The sequence below is a fragment of the Adiantum capillus-veneris genome, chromosome 28 (assembly GCF_014529385.1).
Source record: "Adiantum capillus-veneris isolate H3 chromosome 28, ASM1452938v2, whole genome shotgun sequence".
NCBI classification, from domain to species: Eukaryota; Viridiplantae; Streptophyta; class Polypodiopsida; order Polypodiales; family Pteridaceae; genus Adiantum; species Adiantum capillus-veneris.
Genome location: NC_140958.1, coordinates 60713390 through 60729235, shown reverse-complemented (window position 1 = coordinate 60729235; position 15846 = coordinate 60713390). Strand labels below are relative to the sequence as shown.

General features: G+C 48.4%; 1 protein-coding gene across 2 annotated transcripts in view; it reads right to left on the bottom strand.

The window, feature by feature from the left end:
• Positions 1 to 2722: 2722 nt before the first annotated feature.
• LOC147420530 (ubiquitin-like-conjugating enzyme ATG10) overlaps positions 2723 to 15846 on the bottom strand; it is a 43277-nt gene continuing 30153 nt past the window's right edge. For both annotated transcript variants that reach the window (XM_086504875.1, XM_086504874.1), the window contains exons 3-7: positions 4280 to 4348; positions 4068 to 4127; positions 3847 to 3946; positions 3644 to 3735; positions 2723 to 2971 (exon numbers count right to left, since the gene is read on the bottom strand). In XM_086504875.1, the coding sequence (XP_086361001.1) occupies positions 2729 to 2971; positions 3644 to 3735; positions 3847 to 3946; positions 4068 to 4127; positions 4280 to 4348 (564 nt within the window). In that variant the 3' untranslated portion in view covers positions 2723 to 2728. The remainder of the gene's footprint in view (positions 2972 to 3643; positions 3736 to 3846; positions 3947 to 4067; positions 4128 to 4279; positions 4349 to 15846) is intronic.

The window sequence follows — 15846 nt, the reverse complement described above, 5'->3', positions numbered from 1 at the left end:
CGGGAACGTGACTTGTCCAAAACGCCATTTCAAAACGTTTGGGCTATGTTCCGCCCATTCCTGTTACATTGATTTCCCCAGCCATGAGTCAATAGCGGTCCCTTCACACTCTTTCATTTCTCCTTAGAAGGGGTCAGGATAGAGTTGAAGAGGCAAGATACTCATGGTGACGAGCGAAAATGGGACATCCGTAGAGCGCAGCTCCACGAGTTGCCTTGACATCTTTGCTAACTGCTATTTTAGTATAGCAACGAGAGATGTGTCGGAGGTTGTGGATGGGAAAGAACAACCTTTGGACAAAGCCCGTGTGTGTGTGTGGGGTCAAGAGGAAACCTTGTAAGAAGAAGCATCCTGTGATACCATGGCACGCAGGTGAGTAGTTAAATATAGGAATATGTAGAAGAGGATGGCCTAGGGAAAACACCCAGGGCAATTAAGTGAATAAGCAAGCTAATAGAACGAGAGAAATAGAGAGAGCAAGAGCTATGTGCATGAAAGAGAGCTTACGGTGACAATCAAGTCACACTCCAGTCCGTCGGTACGCTAAAATAGAAGAGCGGGGAGATCTAGCTGCCTTAGAGAAGTAATCAGCTCAAGCAAGGTACTTTCCCAAGAGATTGCGGGCGATTTTATTCACCAGAGAGGCAAAGTTGAACAACCTTTTAAGTGTTGAATAAGTTAGAAGGGATCATTTCTAACCTATTTAAAATATGTCCAATCACTTAAAAGGTTAGGCACCCACCACTTATAACAAGGTGAAAGTTCACTATGGCCTGCATAAGGCTATTGAGAGGAATTTAATTTATGTCCCGAGTGTGGTGATCACACAAAATGTCTCATAAATGAGACTCCTATTTATAGGACTTCTTAACTGCCCTTCTTAACCTCCCTTCAACTAAGGGTGCGTTCACACGCAAGGTCGGTTCACACTGGCCAAACATAGCTCAGGCGCCCATCCTGATGTCAGGGGATGTAACAATAGGGGTAAAGCCCCCTGGTTAATTCTCCCACTTAGCAACCGATCCAAGGTGCCAAGTTATGAGACGCTTGGTAACCACAACTAGAGCACTGGCCAAACATAGCTCAGGCGCCCATCCTGATGTCAGGGGATGTAACAATAGGACTGATCCAAGGTGCCAAGTTATGAGACGCTTGGTAACCACAACTAGAGCTTTCTTATTTTAAGTTGTAAGCACAGCTATAACACGGAATTAAAGACACCATCATTATACAGTAAGACCGCCCAGAAGCAGCGTTTGGCAGTCTAGACACGAATAGGTGTTCACCCTTCGGAGCATAACCAAGGAGAGACCGCCCTAAAATGCTACTATCGAGGACGATTTTTCTGCGAGGAGATGAATGTTGGGACTCGGTTGGCCTCGGCCACGAGTGATGGCCCGTGCGGCCCGATCTCGGCTTGCCGACCCCTGGTGTCCCACAGGATTAGGATGGGGACAATGGAGCATAGTCCTTACCCATTTTTTCTCAGACTCACTGCTTGGCTTGGCACTGATAGTTTGAGGCAAGCTGAGGCCCAGTAACGAGAGAGCACCCCCTCAAGTTGCATATGAGAGTCTTGGCTCCCACCTAGCACGGACACCATGCAACAGGACCCATGAGTGGAAGGGGACCCCGGCACGAATGCAGGACATCGACAGAGCGGGTGAGCCTGCGAAAGGCGCAGTCCAATTAAGAGCTTTCTCGGCTCATAACATCTAGGTCGCTTGGGTGTTCAAGGTGTGTTGTAGCTCATCTCGAAGAGCATGAAACGAGCTACGTACGGAGTACATAGCAGTCCCAAACACGCACTTGAGCTGGTTGCATCGCTCAGCTGTAGTCTTCGGCAGCTTGCGGTTTGCGGGCCTGGCCTGGTCGGACTTGGGTGATTTTTCAAGTATGTGAGCATGCACCCATACAGGTCCAAGAGGGTCTACCGGGAGACACGTTTAAGGCATGAGAAGACTCCCCACTCCAGTTGATCCTACAGCACGCTTCTGCACACTTCTGAGCATTCAACCCACGGGGCTCGTGGAGCCTGCATGCATATCTTGTTTGACGTGATAGTGGGCCATTTTCTCAACCCATCTTTCATGAGCCGTTGCCAAGGAGCTCAAGTGGACTTCACATGAGCTCTCTGTAAGAAACTTGGACACCCCAAGTCTGGAATCTGGCACCACACACCAGAGAGAATCACTTTAAAACACTTCACACTTAATTCACAGTCAATTGAGTCGACACAGCCCGGCGTAGTTCCGTTACCCAGAGAGATTGGCCCCAAAGACTGGCGCCTCTTTCAGTATTTCTTTTGTATTAATGCTTGAGCAATTGCTCCTCTCACTGGCTCGTTAGCACAGAATGAGCTAGAGAGAGCCCACGGGACTTATTTAAAGGCCCTTGGCCATGAGAAAAGCAATACATGAGAAGCTTCCAAAATCCAAAGCAATTGGCTCCCCAAAAAAAGTCAGCGGATAAAGCGGAATTCCAATCCTTGTACCTCGTAGACTATTGGGTGGATATAGTGGTCCTCAGACACTAGACTACTTACCTACATGGGTTGCTACCTATACGTCCCTTAAAGCGCAGGTGTTGATTCAAAGGCGACAAGATTATGTGCTGACCCATGGTATCCATGTGCCTTAAACAAGAATGAAGTGATTAGGGCTGTGTAGGCATACCACCTCTAGTGATTCAGCTCTGGAGTCTTTTACAGACACTCAAGCACTACTATTTAACAATTCATATTTCTCATTGCCTCAAAACATTGAGAGAATCCTTTTGGCAACTTCAAAGCTACAGCTTGGCTCACAAAAGATAGCCATGCCAGGGTGTAGAAACGTGCGACTGTGGGCAGAGATACATAATTGCCAACTTGATGGCAGTCTACATAGCTTGTGGAAAAAACCATCCTCATAAGTTCGCTGGTGCCACATGGGTGTAATGCCAACCAAGGCATATGCAAGTACGGGTGCTCCTGAAACATAAAACGTGGGTTAAGTTCTAGCATTATAAAGCAAGTTGCAAAAATAAGCATTATGTATGCATCTCACAGGATCAAATCACCTACCTTCAATGACGATCTGTGAGATGACATTTTAGTAACAGGTAAAAAGTATAAGCACATTCTAAAGAATTGAAAGACATGTAAAATCATTTTTCACCATTCCCTCTCTTCCTTTCTTTTCAGAGAGCCCAATATCAGAAAGGAAAGGATCAATATCTGACACGGTGATGGGAGTAGACTGTGATTGTCCTAATTGTATGGTGATTGAAGATGTTGAGGAACAAGAAATTACAAATCCAGTCATGGCTCTCTATACTGCTAAAAAGCCAGCAAATATCATCTATTACCATTATCGAGCCAACCTCTATAGCCTTACATGTGCAACACCTTTTTGCCCAGAAGTTTCATGTGTTGTCAACAAGCAAACACTTTGAAAGGTAATCTCTCCTCCAATGGTAATAACAACTGATGACCAATCGTATCTACAAGCTTAAAGGAGTTATCTGGGATTTTATCCAGCTTCACAGAATTATGGTTTGTTAAGTCATCAACCTTAGTACAAATACTGTACAACAACTCTATCAGTGATGCAAGTGATCTAAGCCAATATAATCTTTACATTTAAGAAAAAAGTTATCATACCTCATACGTCAAGAATGTCCACTTTGCATTGTCATTGCTTAAACCAGCTGGTAATATTTGTAGAATATCTTGCCAGTCAATTGGCTTACCATCTGTAAAGAAAACTCGCAGTATGACATAGCTAATTCGGCCACCGACATTAAAATGCTAACACAAATGTACCACATCTTTAAACACAAAAGATGCTACGTGCTTCACGTTACCTGAATACCTTCCCTTCAAAAGTAGCTTTGGTACTCTATAGATGTCATTGTAAATTATGTGGTACGTTAAAAAATGAGCTTCATTATTCTCATGACAAACCTAAAGAAGTTTTTTTTTTAAGTATCAGCACACTGCATTTGAGAAGAAAAACGGTACTCATCTGTGAGCTATCAAAAGCAACTTCTCAACAAAACCAAATTTGTGGGGAAAGACCACTTACTGTGGCACAGTCTACGTCACAACCCACATCGCTATCAACGACATCATTGTAAGCTGAAGACTAGTCAGAAGATTAGGACACAAGTAAAAATTTGAGACTAGTCATAAAACAAAACAATTAACTAATCTTAACATAAAGTAAGGAATCTTAAGTCCATGAAACCACATTGGTCACTCAATCATACAACTTCATGCCAGTGAAAGAAGTGCAACCTGAGTTCCTGCTGGTTCCTCATCAGGTGTCTCAATGGGCCAATCCTCTAGTACTAAGTAGCCCTCTCCCTGCAAAAGCATCAGCATCAAAAGAAAATAAGTCCAGGTAATTTAGTTGGCCCAATCACTCCAATGAGCATTTGACGTTGCTTGGATCCATGAAAGCATAGCCAACAATATCGTTCCATGATTTCAGAATTTTAAAAGGTTTGAAGTTCTCAAGTTTAGAAGCGAAAAGTTTAGGCCCCCATCCAAGAAATACTGAGGTTTTGGGTTTCTCTCTCTTGTATTAAACAAAAAATTGTGTGTTAGAAATACACGCAAATACATGCATGCTTTCTTAATAGACACGTATATGCGAACATGTGCACGCCCACGCACGCACGCACACACACACACACACACACACACACACACACACACACACACACACACACACACACACACACACACACACACACACACACACACACACACACACACATACACTCATATAACTAAATACATATATATTCAAGTGTGTGTGCACCGTCGTTTATGTACATGTGTGTGCATATGAAGAAGCAAACAAAATAATCCAACGTATTCACAAGAAACAGAATTTGAAACATTGACACCAAACTGGACCCGAAGATGGGCCATCTCCCCCCCCCCCCCCCCCCTCTTCCCACCGCACACCTAAAGAATCAAACAGGAAGGTGGTATGTGGCATCTATGCGTAGATGAAGAAATGTGTCGTGCTCCATGCTATGTGCCCTCTGTGGGTGTCTCTCGGTGCAATGTGGACGAAACCTCACTTTGATGTAACACGGTACAACACTGATATAAGTACCAATAGTGAAAGAAAAACCTGTATGTCCAATGGAGGCTTGCCAATGACTCTACTAGGTGGGTCGTCTGAAAATTGGACATACCATAAATTTTGTGTGTGTGTGTGTTGGTAAGAGGGGGGTGGGGGGGGGGGGGGGGGGGGGGGGGGGGGGGGGGGGGGGGGGGGGTGGCGCGCTTTGTATTCACAATCAATTGAATGGCAATATGTCAGCAACTTAACGTACATGCTCCTAAGGCCAAGAATCTTGCTAAAGGCCAAATAGTCTTTAGTAGATTTGTTACGCTAAGATCGCTCAAAGTGACGTGAGGACTCAATAGCCTGTTGTTGCAAAACAGTTGCCGGAGATGACATGCTGAAGCCCACTCCTCTAGGTTCTCACTACCTAGCTCTCACCACCTAGAGAAACCCACAAATGAGTCCACCGTCTTCTCTCCCTTGCCAGGGGAAAATGGAACTCTCTTATTTGGAACCATGCACTCTTGAGGCTAGTCTCCAAGGTGTTGAATCTGTAATCAAAGCTCTCTTCCCTACGCCGGCATCTACACTGACCAATCCTCTAGGCATGTCCGAGAGGGGAGAGATCATGATTGAAGCAAAGGTAAAGGAGTGTCCTACATAGGAGATCATACATAAAAAGGTGAGATCACAAAGGCAATAGGTGGAGTGGGAGAGGGAAGCAAGTTGAGAGGTGAGGGGGCATAAGAATGAGAGAGAGAGAGAGAGAGAGAGAGAGAGAGAAATGAAATGAAATGAAATGTTATATTAACGTCTTCAAAAGGCCATAATGACCTATGAGACCCGAAAGTTACAAAGTGGTGGATCTGATACAAAGTCAGAGTAACAAAATAACAAAATAACCTAACAACAGTACAAAACAAAGATATATACTATGGGGTCCTAAGTTGATCGATGTGAACCAAGCAAAAGACTAAGCAAAAAATGGGCGGCTTGTTGGGATAGCTGAATCACAAGAGATCTAGCATCGGTCGTTGGCGAATCTCATCAATTTCCTCCATGGTTAGTAGTCTGACCGGACGTCGTGCATGCTTGGCCAGCGTGCTCCGAATTTTCTGTCGTAGTCTCCGTTGATGCTGTGTAGTTCTTCGCTGTCGCGGGCGTCTGGATTTCCCCAGTTCAATCGCTCGGTCAATCAGTGTGCCTCTGGTGTGAGACGAGGGGGAGCTCTGCTGTGGGAGTGGCTCTTGCGGCTGTCCCGTGTCTGCTCTGAAGAAGTCTGTGATCCGTCTTTGAGACTGGCTAGCCTCGCCATTCATCAGGCTATCTCTGTGTCTGCGCAGCTCAAGCAAGAACAAACCCAGACATCTCTGATCTTCGTATCCCATGACTCTTGAGAGTGGTCCAAAACCTTCTCTGAACAAGCAATGGAAGCGGCCTCGTATCTCGTAGTAGACGGGGCAGCGACATGTATAGTGTAGCTCTGTCTCAGGTTCCATGTTACACAAGGGGCATGTCCTGTCCTCTGCTGCTACTCCCCTGTATCTCCCCGTCTCAATCCGCAACTGGTGAGAAGATGTGCGTAACTGGCCAATAGCACATCGTATCCCATGAGACAAGTGGGTATCCATATATCTGAGTCTCGCCACAAAACCATCTTCCGTAAGCTGGAGCAGATGGTCTTTGTAAAAAGCCATCTTCGTGCCCAATTCCTGTGCTGGTTGTATCCATGTCCTTCTAGTGTCTAGCTGGGTCATGTCTTGGTGTATGAGCTTGGTGATCTCTGACTGTGTAAGGGTGAGAGATGGTGCATCCAATGAGTAATGGAATGGTGGCAGCCCGTCTATGCTGAACCCATGTGCCTGAAACCATGATGTCATCTCCCCATACCAGCATGTTGTATCTCCTTGTATGGCTAACTGTCGAGAGGATTCAAGTGCTGTGTGAGCATATCTGTCTCTAGGAAGTGCCCATGTGCGGTTTATGAAGGAGACTGATCTGGTGAGCGCCTCCACCACAAGTGGGGGGGCCGCTAGCTCTGCTCGGATAATGGCCCGTGGTACTGATGCCTTGGCTCTAATGAGCCGCGAGATCATAGAGACGAGAGGTTTCTCCATGTTCCCCCATCCGTCTGAGCGACCCGTCCTCCCGTGGTGATCCAGTGAAGGTCCCCATATCTCGGTTCCATAGAGCAATGTTGAAGCCACCAAGGTGTCAAAGAGCCAGAGCTTCGTCTGGGGCTCCTGAAACTGAACCTGCGAACACATCCTCTCCAATCTACCTAATGCTGCGTGGGCTCTAGTAAGTTTGGTTTCTGCTGCTCTTCTGAGTGAGAATGTAGGTCCGCTAAAAACCACTCCAAGGTAAGTGTAAGCGTCTGTGTATTCCACAGTCTCCTGGCCGTATGTGAATGTAGGTGCTGACCTCCTGATCCACTGTGGGGTGGTATTAAACACCATAACCTTGGTTTTACCGAGGTTGACAGACAAACCACTTTCGTGGGCAAACGTATGCAGAGCATCCAATTGACGTTGCATTCCCTCTGGGGATTCGGAGATCAACACTATGTCATCAGCATATAACAAAAGTGGAATCCATGTCCCTGCCAACTGAGCACCTTTATCCCCATCGCTGTCAATGTAGTCAGAAATCTTATCCACATACATACCGAAAAGAGTGGGAGAGAGCGGGCAGCCCTGCTTCACCCCAATAGTGGAGTGAACCGGTGTAGAAAGTCCCTCCGGGGTGCGTACATGCCCTACTACTGATCTGTACAATGCCATGATCCCCCAAATGAGTTCTGTGGGTACTCCCATTTCCTGTAATCTGCGCATCAGTCTAGCTCTGGGTACCGTGTCGAAAGCTTTGCGGAAGTCCACAAACCTACAATAGATCCGTCTCCCATGAGATCTGCCTTCCTTGATGATGGCCCTGAGTGTTAGGATATGGTCAAGAGTAGAGAAGCCTCTCCTGAATCCTGCCTGCCCAGTTGCACGTATTCCTTCCCTCTCTGCCCATCTACTCAGCTGTTGCTCAAGAATGGATGCATACAACCGTGCCAGTGTGTGCCCAATCATAATAGTGCGATAATTCCCAGGCTCCATGGGGTCTCCTGATTTGAAGATAGGTACGATCGTAGATAGGCTCCAAGTGTCTGGTAGGCCCTCACACATGGCACGGTTAAACATAACTGCTAGAAGCTCTGCTAGTAGGTCTTTGGCATGCATGAAATGCTCAGCTACTAGGCCCTCATGATCATATGCTCTCCCAGTCTTCATCCTGTCAATGGCTTTCTTCACCATCTCAGCAGTGAAAAAGACACATGTATGTGGGCATGGGTCTGGGGGGTTGGGTAGGGGCGGCTGTCCAGGTACTGTGTACAAAGATGATGCGTACTGACCCCAGGTCTCTGTGGAGGAAATAGCGGGGGGGGGGGGGGGGGGGGGGGGGGGGACTGCTCATGAAAGAGCCGCCACGCCTCACGCGAGTCTTGACTCAAGAATAGCTGATATAGATCCTGTTCGAGTCTAGCTAGAAAAGCCCTCTTCTTTCGCCGCACCAGGCGTCGGAAGTCCATCTGTGACTGTCTGTGAGTGACGTCCCCCAACAGCACCTCCCTCTGAAGTCTGGCTCTAGTCTGGCGGCACTCCTCATCGTACCAGCTATTCTGAGGCATGCTCCCAAATCGGCGGCTCTGCTCAGGCTGGGTGTGTGGGTATGCTTCAGCTGCTGCCTCATGTAATGTCTGGGTCAGTATAGTAGTTAGCTCCTCCAGAGGTCGCCCCGGGTTCTCAGTGCATAGGCGTCTATAGATTCCGTCCATGTATACAGAGTCCGTCTCCCTTGTGAATGTGTAGCGAGTAGGGACTGCTACTCGTGGCCTGTGTGTTGCACTGAAATGGAAGGAGATGGTCATCGACACGAGAGCATGATCCACCGCCACCCCCACCGGTCTGGGCCCAACTGTGAGATCCTCGATACTAGAGATGAGATTCGGTTGTGCCATGACATAGTCCACCGTGCTGGCTCCATGTCTGTGTGGGAAGCATGTAAAGCCTCTAAGACAGGAAATCTCTGTAGGCCGTTCAAGATGGCCAATCCATGTGCAGTGCCCATGTCTATCAGGTGTCGCCCATACTCAATATATTCCATATCGTGTGATAGTCTGGAAAGGCCCGTCTCTGCCACATCTATCTCTCTTAGCATCTCCTCTGAAGTATCATAAAACACTACCTAGTGATGGGCAGTCCTAGCATTGAAGTCCCTGAGGATGATAATGTCATCGTCCCTAGAGAACTCCCATATGTCATCATCCAAAATAGAGAAAGGGGACTGTCCTTTGGGTGGTGCATAAACTGATGTACTCGGGGGAAAGTAACAAATAGCTAGATAGAGGTATCTGCCTGTCTCTCCTTTCAGTCTCACCCACATGTACCTAGCCTGCTCGTCCCTGCGGGCTATATGTATCAGTGGCTGCAAATCCTCTCTAAATAACACTGCCACTCCTCCCGAGCCCCGCCCTCTCTGCTCTGAGCGTGTTTCCTGTCTGTAGGCTGTCTCCCACCTATATCCACTGATGTGAGGCATGGATTGCCCAGGGGCCTGGTGTGTCTCAGAGTAGAAGATGATATCTCTTCCAGTAAAGCTATCCTCAAAAGCACCCACATCAAGACGCATAGATCCATTGCAATTCCAGGCAGCTACTTTGAGTGTGGTCCCATAAGTCTCGCACCGTCATGTGGAGCGTCGCTCAAGTATTACCACTTTTCCGTCTCGGTAAAAAGCGATCTTGCCTTTTCCCCTTGCCGCTCTAATCTCCGGCATTACTTCCTGCATATGAGCGATCTGCGAGAGGGTGAGATCGTCCCCAAGAAAGATGCCAGTCTCTTTAAGAGTTGGTCTTTTCTTCAAGAATGACTTCTTTGCTTCCATGGAGGGAAAACGGAGGATGAGTGCTCTTTCTTTTGAGGTTTCTCCACTGCCTCCATTTTTCTTTATGTTGCCCACTCTCCATGCCCTTGGGTGTGTCGGCTCATGAATCCCCATCAAGGCTGTGAGTTCTTTTACTTCTTCGTCCACATTGCCTTTGTCTTTAAGACCGCAAATTCTCACATGTAAAGTGCGCACCCATCTCCTCTGCTCCTCCTCTAGTGTCTGGTTAATGATGTTGTTGGGTGTGGATGTGGGCGTTATCTCCTTGTCTTTTCCTTTCTTGGCCACCTTGATCCATTTCTCGGCTTCGTCTTCCTTTTGTTGGGTTTTGGTAAGAACATCCACCCAAGAAGTCGTCATTTCTTTGTGTTGTTCTTCTCCCTCTTTAATGGCCCGTACTTGTTCCTCGATCGTGTTGATTTCTTCAATTACTGAGGGTTGCAGTTCGCCCTCTTCCAGTGTGTTTCTTGATCGGGCTTCGGCGAGTTCTTTCTTGAATGACGTGATCTCTTCCTCTTGGGTCGTCACTCGGTCTTCCAGCGTGCTTATCTTGCTCTCTTGGATCAGCACACGTCCTTCGAGAATGTTTATTGTGCCCCAGAGATTGCGGTTCATCTTGGTGATGTTCTCCGTCATTTCCTCTTTGCATTTTCGAATGGCATCCTCTAGGGGGTCGGCTTTTTCGTTCGTCTTCCACATGTTTGATCGCCGCCCGCAAGGGGGCTAGATGCGTGTGTGCACCCACTCTAGCAGTTAGCGCGGCACTGGATGTACGTGTGCACCCACACTGGCGACGATCGCGACGAGTGGCGGAGCGTGAGGCGGTGTGGCCCGGTCAATATGTTCAGCTCTGTGTGTGTGTGTGTGCGCGCGCGCGCGCCTCGAAAACAAAATTGAAGGAGGGGGAGGGGGGGGGTAGAAATGAAATGAAATGTTATACTAAAGTCCTCAAAAGGCCATAATGACTTATGGGGCCCGAAAGTTAAAAAGTGGTGGGGGCGGGGGCGGGGTCTCAAAAAAAAAAAAAAAAAAAAAAACTTTCTACGCGTAGAAGTAGGGGGGGACATCCTACGCGTTAAAATTTTGGGGGGGAGGGGGGGGGGGGGGGCTACAGGCGAATCGGGGGGGGAGGGGGGGGCGCGGGTTTGCAGAGGCAACGCGAGGAGGAGGAGGCACTGGGCGCGGGGCTGCAGGCGGGCACAACAGCGAGCAAGGCGAGGGGGCAACGAGGGAGAAGAGCGAGTGAGCAGGGCAGCAGGGACAGCAGCGAGCAGGGCAGCGCAGGGGCGCAGGAGAGAGAGAGAGAGAGAGAGAGAGAGAGAGAGAGAGAGAGAGAGAGAGAGAGAGAGAGAGAGAGGCATTTAAAACAAAGAAGGTGTGGGGACACGGGCAAGACAGGACGAAGAGGCTGAGGTAGAGGGCAGAGGGCCTTGGCAGAAGGCTATTGGATAGGCTAGGGCACCTCTGTGCTCAAAATGATTCCTTGTAGGAATCCACTACTGAGAAAGTTGCCCCATCCCCTCCGGGAGCCAAGCAACCTAGTCTATGCCCCTGATGGGTGTCCATTATCTTACGTCTTGGTCGTCAACCTCCGGTAAGGTACTCAAGCGCTTAGCCTCAGTCGACGAAGATGAATCTGCTATAGCACCTGTATGCATAGTTACATGGGACGGCGGGTCGGGGTCGGGAACAAGGTCGGGACGGCAAAAGTTAGGAAACGGGGACGGGGGTCAGAACAGCAAAAAAAAAAGAGAGTTTTTTTGGCATTTTTTGACCTACACACATGCCACACACATAGAGCATCACTTTGACCATAAATTTACACTAAATAGACCAAAGAACACGAGTCATATAGGCTGAAATGTGCTAATAAAACATCGATGATCGATGGATACAAAATGAGAAGTGCATGCCACAAGGGCTCAAGAGTCAAAAAGCCTAAAGGACTTAGGACAAGCCTGAGGCCTCAAGGATAACAAAAAGTACAAAGGGCTATGTAGTAGGTAGAGTCGTAGACTCAAGAGTCTAGACTCGAGAGTCGAGTGATCAATGATCATCAAACTCAAGAAGTGCTCGCCTGCTGAATCTCCACATCGTCGTCGTAGTCGAGGTCGTCAGCAACGTATGAGGGCTCCGGCTCGGGAGGCTCGCATTGAGGCTCGAAATCCTCCTCTAGCTCCTCCAAAAGAGTATCGGCCATAGATGGATTCTCTTGTGCCATCTCCCACTCAGTGAAAGGATCTACCTTGTGTGTGACGCTCTTGGCAAGCATGCGCAAGTTAGCGCTCACAAACACCAAATCATTGGCCCTCTGAACACCAAGACGATTCCTCTTCTTAGAGGCAATGTGGCTATACACACTCCATAGTTGCTCCAAACAACTAGTGGTACATGCTTGGCTAAGGACACGAACAGCCAAGCGCTGCAAATGTGGGCCATCTCCTCCATAGTCCTCCCACCACAAAACCGAGCCAATCTTGTTGCGATCAAGCTGTGCATCTACACATCCATAGAAGCCCTTCTTTTGCCTGTAGTTGAGTAGCTCGTCTCTAATCTTGCGCCTAATGTCACTGCTAGGCTCAAGGCGCTCCAATGCAAGCCGCCATCCTTTGCTCACCTCCTTGTCGGTCTTTTGACGCCTTCCTTGAAACTCAAGGTCAAGCACATAAGCTGCCGCATGAAGTGGAGAGTAGTATCCATTCCACCTCGACTCACACAAGCCATGAATCTCCGCATACTGAACAGGGTCAGGCACAAGCTTCTCAAGTGCCTCCATCATCCGATCCATGGCTTCGTAGACTTTGCCAATGCATGGCTGCAAGCCATCCACCACTCGAAGTAGGTGTAGAATAGGCTTGACCATGGTGTCAAGAGTCTTCACCTCCTCCCACCAAGCGGCGTCGTCGGCCCATTCTCGGCATTTCAATCCTACTGCTGATGTAGACTCCGGCATGGCCTGGAACTCATCACTGAGAAAGAGGCCCCTTAAGGCTCCGCCACATGTAGACAAGCGGCCTAGCATAAGCCAATTGAATGCAAATCTTGTCTCTGAATATTTGAGCAAAGACAAGTGGCTCCTCTTTGAGAATTCATGGCGCACTTTTTGATGGTTGAGCACAAAGGAGACAATTCGAGAGGCGTCACCAATGGTGGGTGAAATCCATGACAAGTTCCCTATGTCCTTGAGGAGGTTATTGAGGCAATGCGCCATGCAAAATGTGACATGGATGCTGGGATACATGCCCTCAATGATAGCTCCGGCTGCCTTATTTGACGCCTCTCCATCTGCAACCATACAAAGGACATTCTCCGGGCCGGTGATCTCTATGGTGCTTGTCCACTCCGCAGCAAGCATCTCGGCGGCCTTGCCACTATCGGATGCATCATGTGACTCCACAAAGTACATCTCCCCCCGAGAGTAGGCCACCACCCCGTGGATGGACCGCTTGCGGGTGTCGCTCCATCCATCTACAAGAAGAGAGACGCCATTGGTCTCCCACAAATCCTTTGTTGCTTGGGCCGCTTGCTCCACGGCAAGCTTCTCTTTGTCAAGGAGGGTGGTGCGAAGCCTCTCCGATGAAGGTGGCACATAAGAGGATCCATATTCCCCTATTTTCGTAACCATGGTTCGAAAGTATGGAGACCTATCCACACAAAATAGAGCATGTTGCGTTAGTATGGAGAGTCAAGAAATTATAACCCATTATGAATACAAAATGGAAGATTGCAATGTGCATATGCCAAGGGAAACTCACCGCGAAGCATGGAAGGCAATGTGGTCGTGGAAGAAGAATCGGGCAACCGACCTATCTACCTCTTCCTTCAATTTAGGATTCCAATTTTCGTTGAGAGTGGTTTGGCGATGCGGAAGGGAAGAGGACGGTGTAGATCCATGGCTCTTGAAGGTTCGAGAGATGTCGTCAAGGTTGGCTTCCCTTTGCTCTCGCGGTGTCGCCGTGGCGGAGGGATCAACGGCAACAAAACGGCCCCTCTTGGCCGCTTCCGCAACCTCATACACCGTGAGTTTCTCAAGAAGATAGAACCTCTTCTCGGGAGCTACATGAGGGCAAAACTTCACCTCGTGACCGGGTTCATGAAGAAGATGGGCTCGCACTTTGTTTGAACCACCCGATCTCTTGTATGGACATAGCTTGCACGTCCATGGTCTTGCACCGCCACCTTTGCCATGCGAGCTAAAGTCGACTTCATCCCACCACGACCACGTTTGCACGGCGGGCCTCCTTCGAGAAGAAGCGGCTTGAGAAGTGGAGTTGGCTTGAGATGACATGATGGTAAAGAGACTCGAGAGAGTAGAGCTTAGAAGTTAGAAGGGTTAGAGGAGAGCTTGTGTGGAGAGAGAGTAAAGGAGAGCTTCAAAGTGGGTAGAAGAGGGAGAGGAGAGCTTCAAAGTTCAAACTTGAGCCTTGAGCTTGAGGGAAATGGAATGAGCTTGAGCCTTGAGCTTGAGGGAAATGGAATGAGCATTGAGCATTGAGACTATGAGTATTAAGAGGCCCAAGGGAGCCTTTTATAGCCTCCCAAGGGCCAAGGCTTAAAAAATATGGCAGTTGGGGCTGCACAGAGCCGTTGCAAACGGTCAAAAACGGCCACATTTTTGAATCCGACCCCTGCCGTCCCCGTCCGCCCCGGTCCGTCCCCGGTCCGTCCCCCTGCGACCCGCCCGTCCGGCCCGTTTTCCGTCCGTCCCTCGGCATTCCCAGCCGTTCCCCGGCCCGGTTACGGCCGTTCCCCGGCCCTAGGGCCCGTCCCCCCGTCCCCTGTAACTATGCCTGTATGTGGTGGCTGAGTGAGCTGACTTTGTGTCCCACTCTAAGTTGGAGTCTAAGGCCTGCTCGACTAGACAAGCATTCTGATGAGAGCAGGCCTTCCCCGGATGGGGGCACCATGTGCCAACTAAAAAGGACGGGCTGGAATAGACTTTTAGTACTTCAAAAAAATTGTAGAGAGAGAGTGTCACGTAACACATCCAACCCTATGTGTCCGTGGACAAGGTACAACATAATCAGGGTTCAGTTCAGTCAAGTCAGTCTAGAATAGGAAGTGATCTGGCACTTTTGTGAGTCTATTGATAGACCGTGCATGTCCAGACACTTAGTGTAGATGCATATCCTCTGGTTGCACACAACATGATCATAAGCATTCCCATCAGAACCCATCAGAACCCTTCAGGGGAATTTTCCAGTGCATTTAGCCTATTTTACCTATTTTTGACATTTTTCGCTTATTATTTTTAAGTGACTTTTGTTGGAAAGTAGGTAGGGCAAATTGAGTAAGTTTGTATATAAGCAAACCTAGACTAGCACTAATTGGCAGAAGAGGCAGTAGGAGCCCAAGCTCAACAGGCAACTTCTCAAGCAAGAACCCCTTGGTGGTTTCCCCTCCAAGCAAGATTCCCCTTAGCCTAGCGTTTTCCATCAACCCCAGCTTCTTGCGTTTTTGATCAACATCGCCAGAAGATTCCAGGGCTAGCGTTTTTGAAGCAAGCACTCATCGCCAATAATGCTCTACAGCCCTGGCGTTTTTCACAAGACCTAGCGTTTCCAGATTTGCAACATTTTGCCATGGCCATTTTCAGCAGATGAAGACCTGCAGTTTTCAACCCTAAGCCATCACTTTTCAGCCCTATAAAGACCTGCAATTTTCAGCCCTCATAGCAGCAGATTTTCAGCGACAAAGACCAGCAGAGAATCAGCGTTTTCCATAGCATTTTCAGCCACAGAGCACAATTCAGCCATTAGCATTTTTGGACAGCAGTCGAAGGACAGCAGATTTCAGCCCATTAGCATTTTTGGACAGCAGATAAAGAGTAGCAGATTTCAGCCATAGC